This window comes from Mus caroli, unplaced genomic scaffold, assembly GCF_978045245.1.
Source record: "Mus caroli unplaced genomic scaffold, Mus_caroli_1 scaffold_14, whole genome shotgun sequence".
Taxonomy (NCBI): domain Eukaryota; kingdom Metazoa; phylum Chordata; class Mammalia; order Rodentia; family Muridae; genus Mus; species Mus caroli.
In genome coordinates, this window is record NW_028227269.1 from 36,369,000 (window position 1) to 36,387,194 (window position 18,195).

An 18,195-nucleotide genomic window follows, 5' to 3' on the forward strand; every position below is an offset into this window, starting at 1 on the left:
GTAAAAACCAATATAATTTCCTTGTAAGTTGATTATACCTGTTAATCCTCCAGATTTATATATATGAGCGTGCTTCCCAATTGTCCACTAGACACTGTTTAGAACTTCATGCAGAAGTCTCTGCTCAATTGAGCTTTACAGTTTAGGAATTTTTTTTTTTTTTTTGTGACTCCTTTGCCTCAGCATGGTGGGTCAGAGAATTGGAGAAATACAGAAGTATTTCCTGACCTACAAATGTACACACACACACACACACACACACATACACTCACAACACATGGTGGTGGAGAGATGGAGAGAGAGAGAGAGAGAGAGAGAGAGAGAGAGAGAGAATTTGTTGAGAGTATAATGTATATATAATCTTTTTAATTTATGTGTTAGGAAAGCAGGCACTATCCCACTATGAGAAGCTGAAGGAGTCTCAAATTAATAATGATTAAAGAATTTTTCTAGCCTCCTATTCAGTGATTAAGTGAAATGAAGAATAAATGAACTGTGGAAGAAAATTTCATGGATTGAGTGGATTACTAAATTTAGCTCAAGGCCAACTTTTCAGTCCATTTAGCCTCCACTTACAGAGGGTAAGCTGGCCTGACAGTTACATGGGATTTGTGTTTGGGGGTAGGACAGTGCTGAAGAACCAATGGTGACAATTTTAAGAGACCTACCCTGAACTACAGATGACACAGCACCATGGAGTAGAAGAACAGTGGTGAGTTTGGTTGGTTGGACATCACCGCAGTCAGGCATGGGACCCTGCTTATGCTGGCATGCTTTGTAAGCCATTTAGCCTCTAAAGTCTTCAAAAATATAGATGAGGGCAGTTACCTGCTGCAGGACTGTAGCTGAAAAAAAGCTGAGTTACGAACAATTACAAAGCACATTTTTCAATGTTTTATTTTATTGGTTATTTTATTTATTTACATTTCAAATGTTATCCTCCTTCCCAGTTAAACCCCCTATCACCTCCCCACCACTTCCCTCCTGCTTGTTTGAGGGTGTTCCCATACACACCCTCTCATGCCTCAGTACCCTAGCCTTCCCCTATGGTGGGTCCACAGGACAAAAGAATTCGCCTCCCACTAATGTGAGATAAGTTAATCCTCTGCTGCATATGCATCTGGAGCTGTGGGTCCCTTCATGAGTATTTGGTTGATGGTTTAATCCCTGGGAGCTTTAGGGGTCAGATTGGTTGATATTGTTCTTCCTATGGGGTTCCAAACCCCTTTGTCTCCTTCAGTCCTTCCCCTAACTCCTCCTTTGGGGTCCCTGCACTTAGTCTGATGGTTGGCTGCATGGATCCATATCTCTATTGGTCAGGCTCTGGCACAGCCTATCAGGGAACAGCTATACCAGGCTCCTGTCAGCAAGTACTTCTTGGCATCAGCAATATGTTTTGAATTTTAGTGTCTGTAGATGGGATGGATCCCAAGGTGGAAAAGTCTCTGGATGGCCTTTCCTTCAGTCTCTGCTCCACTCTTTGTCATGTCATTTCCTTTAGACTGGAGCAATAAATATTCATTAATATTGTTGTGATGGTTGGATGGTCCCATCCCTCAACCAGGAGCTATGCATAACCTCTGGATATGGTCTCTACAGGTTCCCTCTCCCCTTTATTGGGTATTTCTGTTAATGTCATCTCTGTTGGGTCCTGTGAAACTCTTTGGTCACTGGCATCTTTGCCTTCCTAGTGGCTAGCCCCAGTTCCTCACCTCCCACTGCTCCCCCTCCCCCTCCTCTCTCCCTCCCAGAACCCTCCCTCCCTGTACCTCCTGTGATTATTTTTGCCCCTTCTGAGTAGGACTGAAGCATCCACACTTTTGTCTTCCTTATTCTTGGGTTTCATATGGTCTGTGAGTTGTTTTATGGGTTTTCTGAGCTTTTTTTGGTTAATATTCACACAATGGTTATTTGAATAAAGAAGAATCTTTAATTCATAAAATATTTCTGAAAGTGCAAACAAAATGACTAAAATTAAGACAAATTAAGAACGTTTAACAATACACAAGAATCAAACTTGTAATATTAGGAAACATATTTAAAAGCATTTTTATAATAACATGAATGGACAAGCCCAGTGCCTGCTGGAATAGATTTGAAAGAAACATATTCACATAATTTAAAATTCATTCATCAGTAGAAATAAATAAGAAACAGTTACACATAGAAAGCTCTAGAGCAACAAAATTGATGGAAATTATTTCCAGTGCTGGGGAGGAAATGGTGCAGAATGCGGATTGAAGCCTACACCTGGCATCCCAGTATTTAAATGTGTTAACTGTGTTTGTGAGGAATAACTATTATAGGGGGGAAAAGGACAGGAAAATATGCAGATTGTAAGAGGTGTTATGCTAAAATGTGAGATTGGTACCTAGGCATTTTTGTCATTGTACATGGCAAAAATATATCAAATGATGCAAGAATGGAAGGAAAATATTTGCAACATATATAATATCCATCTTGATGCCCAAGAAAATGAATGAAAATTACACACTAAATACCTTTGAATTTTATTAATAGATTGTGGGTTCAGTTAAATTTTATGCATTTTAAATATAATTGTATGTTGTTTACATAGCTCTGAAAAGTACCATTTAAAGGAATTTAACTTAAATGAAAAATATCAGTCACAATATATAAAATGATTATTAAATAACATTAATAGACACACAGTTGAAGAGATTTCAAGATTTGGATTGTACTGCTCATGGAGAAGGTCACATGTCACCAAAAATTATATGGAAATGTTCAACTATGTTCTAAACAGACATTAGATCACACACACACACAACACACACACACACACACACACACACACACACACACACACAGAGAGAGAGAGAGAGAGAGAGAGAGAGAGAGAGAGAGAGAGAGAGAATATCAAAAATGGTGTTTATTTATACTCTTGAAGCCAAGCTGTAATATTCAAATGTACTTAATACTCAAGGGGGTTCAAGGAATTGGACACTCTTATTGACTCTGGGAATTGACTCATTAAAATCAATAAAATATATGTGCAAATTAGAGTACATTGTACTCTAAAGTAGCCTCACACACATGCAGATTTTCAAACAAATGTGATACAGATAGTAACTAGAATATTAATTTTTTAATAGTTGAAAAATGGGTTTTTTAACTTCATGTTACTGGGGACTGAACTCAGCTCCTCACACATACCAAGAAAGTAATGTCTCCACTGAGTCACTTCTCCAGCCTATAATAAAATTCCTGACACAATATAAAAGGTCAAAGAAGCAAATTATTTAATTTTGGAATCCATTCACTCATATCTAATGTGAAAACCACCTTATCGCATGATTCCATATAGAATCCATAAAGAGTTGCATATATAAAGAAGTTCATAAAGAATCTTTTACTGCTGGGCATGGTGGCTCATGCCTTTAGTACCAGCACTCAGGAGGCAAAGGCAGGCAGATCTCTGAGTTCGAGGCCAGCCTGGTCTACAGAGTGAGTTCCAGGACAGCCAGGGCTACACAGAGAAAACCTTGTATCAAAAAACCCAACCCCCCCCCCAAAAAAAGAATCTTTTACACCTGAATGTAATGAGATTATGACAGAATCATCTTTCAGAAATATTAGAAATTGAGTTAAAAGATTTAAAATAAACTTAACAAAACCTTTAGTTGTGTTAAAATAAATTTAACCAAACAAAAACCTCCTTTTTAAAATGAACTGAGAAGGGATGAGAAGATGGCTCGGTGATTTGAGGGTACCTGCTGCCCTTTTAGGGGACCAGAGATTGGTTCTCAGCATCCACATTATTCTGTTCCTTCTGTGTCTAATAGTACCCCTGGCTTTTCTAGCCTCCTCTACCATCAATACCATGTAGTCTCTCTCTCTCTTTCTGTCTCTCTCTGTCTGTTCTTTCTCTCCCCCTTCCTCTCCCTTCCTCTCCCTTTCTTGTATATAGAATTCTAAAGTAAATAAAATGCATATGATACATAATGAAGCATTCTACATAACTATTTGTATGTGAGTATCAATGTGTCGATATAGAGAAAAATGACCTGGATGGCTCCCAATACTGATATGTGGGGCAAAGAGGAGGGAGAACTAGCTTTTGCTTTGCTTCCATTCTTTATTCTTCATGTGCTGCAAAATAGCATGTAAGACTATTACATGCTGGATACATTACTTGCCTCTGTGACTTCCTGGAGGTAGGTTGTGTTAATGAGCACACTGCATGCAATGGCAGCAGGAACAGTGGGCATTTAGCACATCTGACCCAGCAATTAAGCTTGAGCACTCATGGGTAATAAACACTGTTCACCAGGTCAAATGACAAGGTGACGTTTGCCTTCTGCATTGCCAGACTGAAAGTCATAAGGATGTCCTGAAAGCTAGCATCCTAACTGCAGGCTGTACAATTTTTCTGTGCAGTGGAGAACGAAAAGTGTTGACCACATTATATTGACTGACATGGTAATCATATCTAAGTAATTTTTTTCAAAACAATGGCTGATTGACAATACTTGTTAAAGAAATTATGTAGCCTATGCTAGTATGTATTATAGTGTTTTCATTACATCTGGGAGGATGTAAAAAATGAACGTTATAATTTAATATTATGCATTTTTAATTTGGCTGTTTTTAAAAATTATATCCTTTACAGATCCTGGAATATATATATATATATATATATATATATATATATATATACACACAAAAATATATTTTAATGATATGTAAGATATCAATGAAAATTTAACAAATATTTCATAAGTTAAATGTACAATTTATTAAAGAATAGGCTAAAAATAAAAAAATGAGGAAGTTCTCATAAATGTACAAATGTGTCATAAATACTTATTTTTCAGGTTACACTTCTTTCGTGATGTCCCTGACTTCAGAGTGTTAGCATGCGGTGGAGATGGGACTGTGGGCTGGATTTTGGATTGTATAGGTAATGAAGACTTATGTTTACTGTGGCTTGCATGAGACTCGTAACCTTATGTTCTGCCCTTGTTCTATCAATCTTTCTGTCTATCAAGTATGTACAAGTATCTAAACGCTGGTGATTGCTGAATATTTTGTGTTTTTCTTTCCAGATGTACCCCTTGTTGGAATTTATTAATAGTTTAAAAAACAATGAATTGGTATTTAGAAGCTAGTACATTTTAAACAAATATTTACTTTAAAATTTTTTTTAGTCTCTGAATTGAGTAATTTCAGTTTGTTAGAGGTTCTTTCAAAATTAAGTATTAATTCAAACAAATTGACAGAATTTCTTTTTTTTTTCTTTTAAAGAAATGAAGATCAGAACATTCTGTCTTGTTAGCACTGAAAAACATTTCAAATTGAAAATGTCATGGTGGGAGTGGCAGGCACTAGTCCCAGCGCAGGCTCCCCTCCCCAGTTTCCTATGTGCAGTTAGTCAAACAAAGGACATGTTCTCATCAACACTTTTCTTATCCATCTAATAACGCTAGTCTACTACCAGTTTATGAAATTGCAATTGAAAACTCTGTTATTGATATTCTAATAAAAGATATAAAATATTTACACATGATTCCTATGAAAAAGTTAATATTCAAGAATTATAAAAATTATTGAGCAAATATACACATGATGAAGCATATATAAGGATTTTAATGTGAAGACTAACAAGTTTTGGCTCATTGTATGTATTGTTTAGTGGCATTGCATTGGTATCCATAAGTTATCTCATCAACTGATTTAGACACATACAAATAAACATCCAAAATCACGTGAGCACACACACACACACACACACACACTGAGAGAGAGAGAGAGAGAGAGAGAGAGAGAGAGAGAGAGAGAGAAAGAGAGAGAGAGAGAGATTGTGAGCTTAGGAAAGAAACAGAAAGAAAAATATATTTTTGAGATTCCTTCTAGATATATGATGATTCAAATAAAATATATGGAACTTTGGTGACAGATATATGGTTTGGAATCTAAAGAACTTTATGATAGAAAGGTAAAGCTAAGTAAATAATAAGCAAACAAACCTGATCTCAGGTCATCCAATTGGAATGTCCTGTTCATTTGCTTTGAAATATTGAAATACTATAGATAGGAACACTTAAACAGCGTTACTAACAGCCATTCACTTTCAGAATGTAACCGTTCTCAAATATGTTAAGCTGTCTATGGAGTTGATGTTGCAAAAGATATTTATAAAGGAACCTACTTAATTACCTGATAATATGCATTCCTATGCTTCATGTACCTTCGTCCATCAGGATTTTAATAAGGATGAGACAGAGGCAAACATACACACACATACAAACAAACACACACACACACACACACACATCACAGACATTTATGAACATACATATAAGGCATGATTTTGAGTTAACTCAAGATATTTAATTTTTTTCCCTGATATATAAACTATAAAGACCCTGTTACTGCCTAAAGAATGATATTTGTCTAATACATCAGTTAGTACAACATGAAAACACTGTCATTTATAACTGCTTATAAAATTCAACTTGTGGGTATTTGAATGTACTTACTGAAATTATTTAATGTAAGTTTGTTTGCTTGTTATCATTGATGTGTTTGTGGTTCAAATATTATTTCCATTTTCTCATTCCACAGAGAAGGCCAATGTAGTCAAGCACCCTCCAGTTGCCATCCTGCCTCTTGGGACTGGCAATGACTTAGCAAGGTGCCTGCGGTGGGGTGGAGGTAAGCATGCTGCTATAGAATTCATCTGAAAAGCAGGAGAATGCTTTTAATACTGCACAATGCTTATCATGTGGCTGTAGTGATATAAGAGGATTTTATACTTACTAAGTGTCTTAAAATTAATCAAAAGTTTAAGGGATTTTGATGGGTTAAGAAGTTTGGACTGGATGATAGACTTTAATTAAATATCAATTACAGATTTGGTCTGGGGGGGACAAGTTTTCAAAATGTCTCTGATTTGGTCTTTTCTTGCTTAGAAAATAAAGTACACATTTAGAACTCTAAGGCACTATTCAGTCTGTTAATTTGCTATTAACTTCTAGTGTAGAAAGTAGAGGTTGTTGCAGCCTAAAATGGAGCATGTCCAAGGATTATGAGTAGACATAGGACAAAAACAATTTTCTACACTGAAATTATGACAAATGTGATAAAATTTTAAAAAAAAAAACAACTAAAACTGGAGAAATAAACATTGATGAGTTACTTCACCAAGAGTGAATACACTAAGTCGTATTATTTGGAATTTACATTACTATAACCATTGTGATCTATGCTTGTTTATAAGAGTGAGAAAACGGAGGACACATAATACAAAATAGTGTGAAACACAAGACATTTTTTTAAAATCTAAGTTTCTTTTTTTTTAAAAATTGGATATTTTATTTATTTACATTTCAAGTGTTATCCCCTTTCCCTGTTTCTCCTCTGCAAACACCCCTATCTCATCCTTCCTTACTCTGCTTCTATGAGGGTGCTCCCCCAACTACTCACTCACTCCCATCTAACTGCCCTAGCATTCCTCTACACTAGGGCAAGCCTTCACAGGACCAAGAACCTCCCTTCCCACTGATGCCAGATAAGGCCCCTTCAGCTCTTTCAGTCCTTCCCCTAACTCCTGCATTGCCATCCCTCTGCTCAGTCCAATGGTTGGATGTGAGCATCCCTATCTGTATTGGTCAGGAGCTAGCAGAGCCTTTCAGGAGACAGCAATATCAAGCTCCTGTCAGCAAGTACTTCTTGGCATCCACAATAGTGTCTGAGTTTGGTGTCTGTATGTGGGATGGATTCCCAGGTGGGGCAATTTCTGGATGGCCTTTCCTTCAGTCTCTGCTCTACTCTTTGTTCCCGTATTTCCTTTAGACAGGAGCAATTCTGAGGTAAACTTTTGGAGATGGGTGGGTAGCCCCATCCCTCAACCAAGGATCAGGGGTGGGCATGTGGAAGCTCTAAATATGGTCTCAACTCTGAGACGCCTGACTCGCCAGCAAGAAAGACGCCACAGCAGGATCCTTCTGCAACACCTTTATTGGGAGAGCATTGACTGCATACCCGAGCCCCAGAACTGGTGCTACTTATATAGGCCTAGGAGTGACATGTCCACACCTGATTGGTTGTGCCCTCAGCACCTCACTCACGTGCCTCAGGTCAGGCAGTGACTCAGCAAAAAACTCTGGCACATGCACACATTGGTTGTTTACCCATATTCATGGGTGTCAGCTTATTGAAACTAGCACCATTTTGTAATGGTGTTTGCGGCCTCCCACACTCAACAGGTTTTCCCCCACCCCTTGTGTGGTATTTCAGCTAATGGCATCCCTGTGGGGTCCTGGGAGGCTCTTGCTTTCCTGGAATGTGGGACTTTCTGGTTGCTAGCCCCTGTTCCCCATCCCCCATTGCTGCAACTAAGACTCTAATAACATGTGAATTGATCCCATAATGAAAAGCCTTCACTCACTTGGAGGAGAAGATTAATGGTCACATCATCCTGGTGTAGACTTCATAAGCAGAGGGGACCAGGTTTAATGTCTAAGGACTCAGAAATGGTAAGGAACCTGTCTTATGCAACTTACAGTAAGATGGTGGATCAAGCAGAGTGCACATGAAGACAGTAATTCAGGGTAGACTCAAAAATACTTTGCTAAGGCATTATAGCTACCCAATGATTGCCAGACAATTACAGATTGTACTAAAGAAATATTCTTTAAATTATAAATATTTTTGTATCTAAACACACTTTGAGATATTTGAAGCAGTCTCCAAAGACATTGTGAATCAGAGGCCCTTGGGGAGCTTATTAAAAAATAAAATGGTTGACCCTACCCTCAATATCCTGAATGGAAAACCCTTGGGATAGAACTCAGGCAGACAATAGGTCATTTGGGAAAAAAAAATAAAATATAAAATCCGTCCAAGTAACAGTGATTTAGAACAAAGTTGAGAAGTTTTGTTGCATATATATATCTATCCATCTGCTGTACTTTTATATAAACATAATTGGAAGATAAATTATAAATACCACATATTCTATTTGGCATTTTCAAATGCATATTATAGTAAAAGGATATTATTAATAATCAGTACAATACCATGTGACTGTCACAGATAAAGATATACCCATTACAAGATACCTCTGTTCACCAGTTTTCATACATGTGTATTTATTAAAGTGAAGGACACTATCAGAGTGACATAGTATGACTATAGTCGTACACATAATCTGCTGTATATATTTGATGTTTATAAAATTCTTTTGATCTTTGAAAATTTAATTTATTATTTTTTGTTTTCAAACAATCAAGTGAATTATATCTCAAATTAAATTAAAAAGTCCATATTTATTTAGGTAAGCTTCATATAAAACTACATAAGTGATATCATTGATGGATGAATAAGGGTTGCCTCATAAGTCAAAGATCAGATTAGAGATGAATTCTCAAAGTGCTTACTATATTCTGGCCCAGTAGAGAGGAAATAAATTAGTGGCTCTTACTCTTTTAGAGAATAAATCTTCCTTAAATCATGTGGGCTGTAAATCTGTGAAGAATGACATGCATATACATTCAACAAAGTTTGGTGCTATGGAAGAATGAATTATACTATCATATACTACCAAGAATGAATTAAACTACCAATAGCTAGATGGTCAATATGGCCTTCATTTTCTTAGACGCTTAGCTATGAAGAAAAAGAGAAGGAAGGAAGGAAGGAAGGAAGGAAGCCTGATGGAATTTTAAAAGTGCTCAGTTCTTTGGAGATGGATATTAGGGTTGGTGAGCCTGAACTAGTTGTATATAATATTTATTACATAATATTTTAAACCATTTTATGATTTGCAAGTGACTAACTATAAGCATACTATTATGTTTTATGCTTTGAAATTATATATTACACCATACATTTTAAGATAATACTCAGTAATTCCCATGTAATTACTATTTATTCTAATCTTTGTTTCATCTGTTTAATAGTGCTTAGTTTTGAAATCTAGCATGGGAATTACGATGGGCTCTGACATTGGGATTTCTAGTGTTGGTGATTGAAAATCTCAGTCTCGAAGGCAATGCATTCTCTTCTAGCCTGTGTTGTATTGGAGGATGCCTCTTTCTTTTTCATTTAACATAGTGATTTCTACAAGTAATAAACATGTTATTAGATTTAACCACTACTCACAGCTTCTAGCACTTCCTTGTTAAACAAATTAGTAAATTGGAGGTCAAAAGTTGGATGCAGAAACTATCCAAAATGTTTCAACCAAGGCTATTATTTTTGGAACATACAACAATGTATGAGTGTGAGTGTGGTTATGTATATAATAGAGTAAATCAGAGATACAGGGATTATTTTACATAGAAGTGTTAATATTTTAAAAAGGTTTATTTATTTATTTTGTGTATATGCGCACACTGTATAAATCTTCAGACACACCAGAAGAGGTCATCCAATTCCATTACAGATTGTTGTGAGTCACCATGTGGTTGCTGGGAATTGATCTCAGGAGTTCTGGAAGGGCAAGCAGTACTCTAAACCTCTGAGTCATCTCCCAGGCCCCCAAAGTGTTAATTTTAAAATAGTCTTATACACTCCTTGAGAATTAATACAAGTATTTTGATCATATTCACCCCCACTACTGTCTTTCAGGGTTCCCAAAGACCCCCAACAATTGTCCCTTTTCACCAGAATGTACTTTTTGTAGCCCATTGACTCAATTAGTCCTGCTAGTCTGTGCATAGATGTAATAACCACCCAGTAGAAGATGGACCACATCTCAATGGCCACACTGCCAAAGAAAATTACTACCTCTGCTCCTTCTGCCATCCGTTGACAAAATCTCCTGGGGCACCTGCCTTCTAAGCAACTCTCCCTGTCTAAGATGCTCATTCTGCAGGTGATGCCCACTGGTGGAGGTCCAGGAGTATGGCAGGCATACTGTATCCAAGAGATATTTCACACAACTATCTTGTCCTCCTGCTTTCCAGCTCTTTCTGCCTTTCTCTCGTGATATTTCCCGTACCCTGAGTAAGGGTAAAGTGAATATAAATACTTCATTTTTGCACCCACAGTTACCCATTCTCAGTGCACTGACCATAATGAGTCTGCATTAACCAGAGCCCATTGCAAAATAAAGCTTTGTTGACCAAGGTGAGGGCAACACCAAACTGTGGGTATAAATATAAACTCTTTGAAGATAATTTGCCATGTCTGTTTAGCAAAACAAGAATAATAAGTGCCCTCGGCCATGACCTTTCCAGTTGTGGACTTTGGTTGTGTCTACCATATTAAGCATGAATTCCCTCCTATACAACAACCAGAAAGCAATCTGTTACCCACATATCAGTTCTGATTCTGCATCACTGAGTACATCATTCCAGGCGGGTCAGTATTATAGCACGTAGGGCCCGTAGCTGAGTCAGATGACTGATTCCTTTCCTTTTTCCCATCTGTCTTACACAGAACCCTCTGGCAATATAACAATGATCCGGAAGAGATGACATTTTCTGTGTCAGTTCAAAACTCATTTCTTTATGTCTAGTAATCCAAAAATGTGTTATTTACAACAATGTGTCCATACCATAAGTTTATTAATTATGTCAGGCAACTGACAACAATTATCAATAGTGTATGCTGTTTGAGGAACATCTGAGACTTGCCTGAACACAGTAACTGTGAGAAGGTATCCCACTCATGTCTTTTGGGAGTAGCATTGTATCTCCATTCCAGTCCATTTTATTTATTGGTTTTTCTGTTTGTTTGTTTATAAGGGTATTTTAATTTACATACAGACCAGTAGATTTCCATGTGCTATTTTATATATCCCCAACTTTGCATAATTTACGCTCTATCCTTCCCTTCGCTGTCTTATTTGTCCCCATCCCCACTTAAAGCCCTTGCATGATCTCCTCTCTTTTTTTATGTGACACATACTTAACAATCGCTCCAATTTTGTATTTTAAATAAAATGGTAAAATAGCATGTTTCTGTATGGATTCTTCATACACCATTATTTTGGTTAACTATCTTCTCAGCTTCTTCATTTCTTCTTTTCCACAGTACCTCACTGCCTAAATTTTCCCCACCTCAGTGTTCTCTTTTGAAGGCAATTTGACATGTCTTCCAAGTTACAGATTTATGCTGTGTCTGTATTAAGCACGATTCCTTCCTATAAAGCAAGCCTCAAATTTACTTTACTTTATCTTGTTTTACTGGCTAGCTTTATTCTCAGGTACTTTATTTATGTTTTTTTCATTGTTTTATTGGTTATTTTATTTATTTACATTTCAAATGTTATCCCCCTTCCCAGTTTCCCCTCCATAAGCCCCCATGCCATCCTCCTTCTCTCCTGCCTCTATGAGGGTGCTCCCACACACGCCCACAAACTCCTGCTTCAGTGGCCTAGTGTTTCTCTAACCTGGGTCATCAAGCCTCCATAGGACAAAGGGGCTCCCCTCTCAGTGATGCCAGATAAGGTAACTACATATCCAGCTGACCCATGGGATATCCCTGGGCACTCTTTGGAGGCTTAGTCCGTGCAAGATTTGGGGGATCTGGTTGGTTGATATTGTTGTTCTTGAGTTTCATGTGTTTTGCAAATTGTATCTTATACCTTGGGTATTCTACAGTTCTGGGCTAATTTCCACTTATCAGTGAGTACATATTGTGTAAGTTCTTTTGTGATTGGGTTACCTCACTCAGGATGATGCCCTCCAAGTCCATCCATTTGCCTAGGAATTTCATAAATTCATTCTTTTTAATAGCTGAATAGTACTCAATTGTGTAAATTTATCACATTTTCTGTATTCATTCCTCTGTTGAGGGGGCATCTGGGTTCGTTCCAGCTTCTGGCTATTATAAATGAGGCTGCTATGAACATAGTGGAGCATGTGTCCTTCTTACCAGTTGGAACATCTTCTGGATATATGCCCAGGAGAGGTATTTGCGGGATCCTCCGGTAGTACTATGTCCAATTTTCTGAGGAACCACCAGACTGATTTCCAGAGTAGTTTTACAAGATAGCAATCCCACAAACAATGGAGGAGTGTTCCTCTGTCTCCACATCCTCGCCAGCATCTGCTTTCAGCTGAATTTTTGATTTAGCCGTTGTGACTGGTGTGAGGTGGAATCTCAGAGTTGTTTTGTTTTGCATTTCCCTGTTGATTAAGGATGCTCAACATTTTTCAGGTGCTTCTCAGCCATTCGGTATTCCTCAGGTGAGAATTCTTGTTCAGCTCTGAGCCGCATTTTTTAATGGGGTTATTTGATATTCTGGAGTCCACGTTCTTGAGTTCTTTATATATATTGGATATTATACCCTATCTGATTTAGGATAGGTAAAGATCCTTTCCCAATATGTTGGTGGCCTTTTTGTCTTATTGACAGTGTCTTTTGCCTTACAGAAGCTTTGCAGTTTCATGAGGTCCCATTTGTCAATTCTAGATCTTACAGCATAAGCCATTGCTGTTCTATTCAGGAATTTTTCCCCTATGCCAATATCTTCGAGGCTTTTCCTCACTTTCTCCTGTATAAGTTTCAGTGTCTCTGGTTTTATGTGGAGCTCCTTAATCCACTTAGATTTGACCTTAATACAAGGAGATAGGAATGGATCAATTCCAATTCTTCTACATGATAACCACCACTTGTGCAAGCACCATTTTTTGGAAATGCTGTCTTTTTTCCACTGGATGGTTTTAGCTCCCTTGTTGAAGATCAAGTGACCATAGGTGTGTGGGTTTATTTCTGGGTCTCCAATTCTGTTCCATTGGTCTAGTTTCCTGTCGTTATACCAGTACCATGATATTTTTTATCACAATTGCTTTGTAGTAAAGCTTTAGGTCAGGCATGGTGATTCCACCAGAGGTTCTTTTATCCTTGATAAGAGTTTTTGCTTTCCTAGGTTTGTTGTTGTTCCAGATGAATTTTCAGATTTCTCTTTCTAATTCGTTGAAGAATTGAGTTGTAATTTTGATGGGGATTGCATTGAATATGTAGATTGCTTTTGGCAAGATAGCCATTTTTACAATGTTGATCCTTCCAATCCATGAGCATGGGAGGTCTTTCCATCTTCTGAGATCTTCTTTAATTTCTTTCTTCAGAGACTTGAAGTTCTTATCATACAGATCTTTCACTTCCTTAGTTAGAGTCACGCCAAGGTATTTTATATTATTTGTGACTATTGAGAAGGGTGTTGTTTCCCTAATTTCTTTCTCAGCCTGTTTATTCTTTGTGTAGAGAAGGGCCATTGACTTGTCTGAGTTAAGTTTATATCCAGCTACTTCATGGAAGCTGTTTATCAGGTTCAGGAGTTCTCTGGTGGAATTTTTAGGGTCACTTATATATACTGTCATATCATCTGCAAAAAGTGATATTTTGACCTCTTCTTTTCCAATATGTATCCCCTTGATCTCCTTTTGTTGTGGAATTGCTCTGGTTAGGACTTCTAGTACAATTTTGAATAGGTACGGAGAGAGTGAGCAGCCTTTTCTAGTCCCTGATTTTAGTGGGATTGCTTCCAACCTCTCACCATTTACTTTGATGTTGGCTACTGGTTTTCTGTAGATTGCTTTTATCATGTTTAGGTATGGGCCTTGAATTCCTGATCATTCCAAGACTTTTATCATGAATGGGTGTTGGATTTTGTCAAATGCTTTCTCTGCATCTAACGACATAATCATGTGGTTTTTTTCTTTGCGTTTGCTTGTATCATGGATTACATTGATGGATTTCCATATATTAAACCATCCCTGCATCTCTGGAATAAAACCTACTTGGTCAGGATGGATGATTGTTTTAATGTGTTCTTGGATTCGGATAGCGATAATTTTATTGAGTATATTTGCAACGAGATTCATAAGGAAAATTGTTCTGAAGTTCCCTATCTTTGTTGCATCTTTCTGTGGTTTAGGTATCAGAGTAATTGTGGCTTCATAGAATGAGTTGGGTAGAGTACCTTCTACTTCTATTTTGTGGAATAGTTTGTGCAGAACTGGAATTAGATCTTCTTTGAAGTTCTGATAGAACTCTGCACTAAACCCATCTGGTCCTGGGCATTTTTTGGCTGGGAGAACATTAATGACTACTTCTATTTCTTTAGGGGATATGTTTCTGTTTAGATCATTTATTTGATCCTGGTTTAACTTTGTTACCTGGTAACTGTCTAGAAATTTGTTCTTTTCTTCCAGGTTTTCCCATTTTGTTGAGTATAGCCTTTTGTAGAAAAATCTGATGGTGTTTTAGATTTCGTCAGGATCTGTTGTTATGTCTCCCTTTTCATTTCTGATTTTGTTAATTACAATGCTGTCCCTGTGCCCTCTAGTGAGTCTGGCTAAGGGTTTATGTATCCTGTTGATTTTCTCAAAGAACCAGCTCCTCGTTTGGTTGATTCTTTGAAAAGTTCTTCTTGTTTCGAATTGGTTGATTTTGCCCCTGAGTTTGATTATTTCCTGCTGTCTACTCCTCCTTGGTGAATTTGCTTCCTTTTTTTCTTGAGCTTTTAGGTGTGTTGTCAAGCTGCTATTGTGTGCAATCTCTAGTTTATTTTTGGAGATAGTCAGAGCTATGAGTTTCCCTCTTAGAAATGTTTTCATAGTGTCACATAAGTTTGGGAATGTTGTGGCTTCATTTTCATTATACTCTAAAAAGTCTTTAATTTTTTCTTTATTCCTTCCTTGACCAAGGTATAATTGAGAAGTGTGTTATTCATTTTCCACATGAATGTTGACTTTCTATTATTTATGTTGTTATTGAAGACCTGCCTCAGTCCATGGTGGTATGATAGGATGCATGGGACAACTTCAATATTTTTGTATCTGTTGAGGCCTGTTTTGTGACCAATTATATGGTCAATTTTGGAGAAGGTACCACGAGGTGCTGAGAAGAAGGTATATCCTTTTGTTTTAGGATAAATGTTCTATAGAAATTTGTTCAGTCCTTTTGTTTCATCACTTCTGTTAGTTTCACTGTGTCCCTGTTTAGATTCTGTTTGCATGATCTGTCCATCGATGAAAGTGGTGTGTTGAAGTCTCCCACTTTTATTGTGTGAGGTACAATATGTGCTTTGAGCTTTACTAAAGTTTCTTTAATGAATGTGGCTGCCCTTCCATTTGGAGCATGGATATTCAGAATTGAGAGTTCCTCTTGGAGGATTTTACTTTGATGAGTATGAAGTGTCCCTCCTTTTCTTTTTTTGATAACTTTGGGTTGGAAGTCGATTTTATTCGATATTAGAATGGCTACTCCAGCTTCTTTCTTCAGACCATTTGCCTTGGAAAATTGTTTTCCAGCCTTTCACACTGAAGTAGTGTCTGTCTTTTTCCCTGAGATGCGTTTCCTGTAAGCAGCAGAATGTTGGGTCCTGTTTGTGTAGCCAGTCTGTTAGTCTATGTCTTTTTATTGGGGAATTGAGTCCATTGATAGTAAGAGAAATTAAGGAAAAATAATTGTTGCTTCCTATTATTTTTGTTTTTAGAGATGGCATTCTGTTCTTGTGGCTGTCTTCTTTTTGTTTGGTTGAGGGACTGCTTTCTTGCTTTTTCTAGGGCGTGATTTCCATCCTTGTATTGGTTTTTGTTTGTTTGTTTGTTTTTCTGATGTTATCCTTTGAAAGGCTGTTTTTGAGGAAAGATAATGTGTGAATTTGGTTTTTTCAAGGAAAACTTTGGTTTTCCATCTATGGTAATTGAGAGTTTGGCTGGGCATAGTAGCCTGGGTTGGCATTTGTGTTCTCTTAGGGTCTGTATAACATCTGTCCAGGATCTTCTGGCTTTCATAGTCTCTGGTGAAAAGTCTGGTGTAGTTCTGATAGGCCTGCCTTTATATGTTACTTGACCTTTTTCCATTACTGCTTTTAATAGTCTATCTTAATATAGTCCATTTGTTGTTCTGATTATTATGTTTCGGGAGGAATTTCTTTTCTGGTCCAGTCTATTTGGAGTTCTGTAGGCTTCTTGTATGTTCATGGGCATCTCTTTCTTTAGGTTTAGGAAGTTTTCTTCTATAATTTTGGTGAAGATATTTGCTGGCCCTTTAAGTTGAAATTCTTCATTCTCATCTACTCCTATTATCCATAGGTTTGGTCTTCTCATTGGGTCCTATATTTCCTGGATGTTTTGAGTTAGGATCTTTTTGCATTTTGTATTTTCTTTGATTGTTGTGCCAATGTTCTCTATGGAATCTTCTGCACCTAAGATTCTCTCTTCCAACTCTTGTATTCTGTTTTTGATGCTTGCATCTATGGTTCCAGATTTCTTTCCTAGGTTTTCTATCTCCAGCGTTGCCTCACTTTGGGTTTTCTTTATTGGGTCTACTTCCCTTTTTAGGTCTTGGATGGTTTTATTCAATTTTATCACCTGTTTGTTCATGTTTTCTTGCAATTCTTTAAGGGATTTTTGTGATTCCTCTTTAAGGTCTCGTACCTGTTTAGCAGTGTTCTCCTGTATTTCTTTAAGTGAGTTATTAGAGTCCTTCTTGATGTACTCTACCATCATCATGAGATATGCTTTTAAACCCCCGTCTAGATTTCCGGGTGTGTTGGGATGCCCAGGACTGGGTGGGGTGGGAGTGCTGCATTCTGATGATGGTGAGTGGTCTTGGTTTCTGTTAGTAAGATTCTTATGTTTGCCTTTTGCCATCTGGTAATCTCTGGAGTTAGTTGTTTTAGTTGTCTCTGGTTAGATCTTGTTCCTCAGGTGTTTATGTCAGCCTCTATCAGCAGACCTAGAAGACTAGCTCTCTCCTGAGTTTCAGTGTTCAGAGTACTATCTGCAGGTAAACTCTCCTCTTGCAGGGAAGGTGCCCAGATATCTGGTGTTCCAACCTGCCTCTTGGCAGAAGTTGTGATCCACTCACAGAGGTCTTAAGATCCCATGTAGGGTCTTGTGGACAGCCTATGGCTGTAAGCAGACTCCGTGCCCAAACAACCCCAGTGCTGGCGGGGACCGGAAGGGACTTGTGCCCCTGATCAAGCTGGGTTTTCTGCTTCCCTAATTTATGCAGTCTCTGGTCCTGAGTGGATTGGAGCAGCAGCTGTGTTCCACTCACTAGAGGTCTTAAGATCCCATGGAGGGTCTTGTGAGTAGCCTGTGGGTGTAAGCAGACTCCACACCCAAGCTACCCCGGTGTTGGCGGGGACCGGAAAGGACTTGTTCCCCTGATCAGGCTGGGTTTTCTGCTTCCCTAATTAATGCAGTCTCAGGTCCCGTGCAATTGGATTGGAGCAGCAGCTTTGTTCCACACACCAGAGGTCTC

At 37.9% G+C, this 18,195-nt stretch overlaps 1 protein-coding gene across 5 annotated transcripts in view; it reads left to right on the forward strand.

Annotated features, from left to right (window-relative positions):
- Dgkb (diacylglycerol kinase beta) overlaps positions 1-18,195 on the forward strand; it is a 757,709-nt gene that overhangs the window by 328,629 nt on the left and 410,885 nt on the right. For all 5 annotated transcript variants that reach the window (XM_029484790.2, XM_021178684.3, XM_029484791.2 and 2 more), the window contains 2 exons: positions 4,839-4,924; positions 6,589-6,678. In XM_029484790.2, the coding sequence (XP_029340650.1) occupies positions 4,839-4,924; positions 6,589-6,678 (176 nt within the window). The remainder of the gene's footprint in view (positions 1-4,838; positions 4,925-6,588; positions 6,679-18,195) is intronic.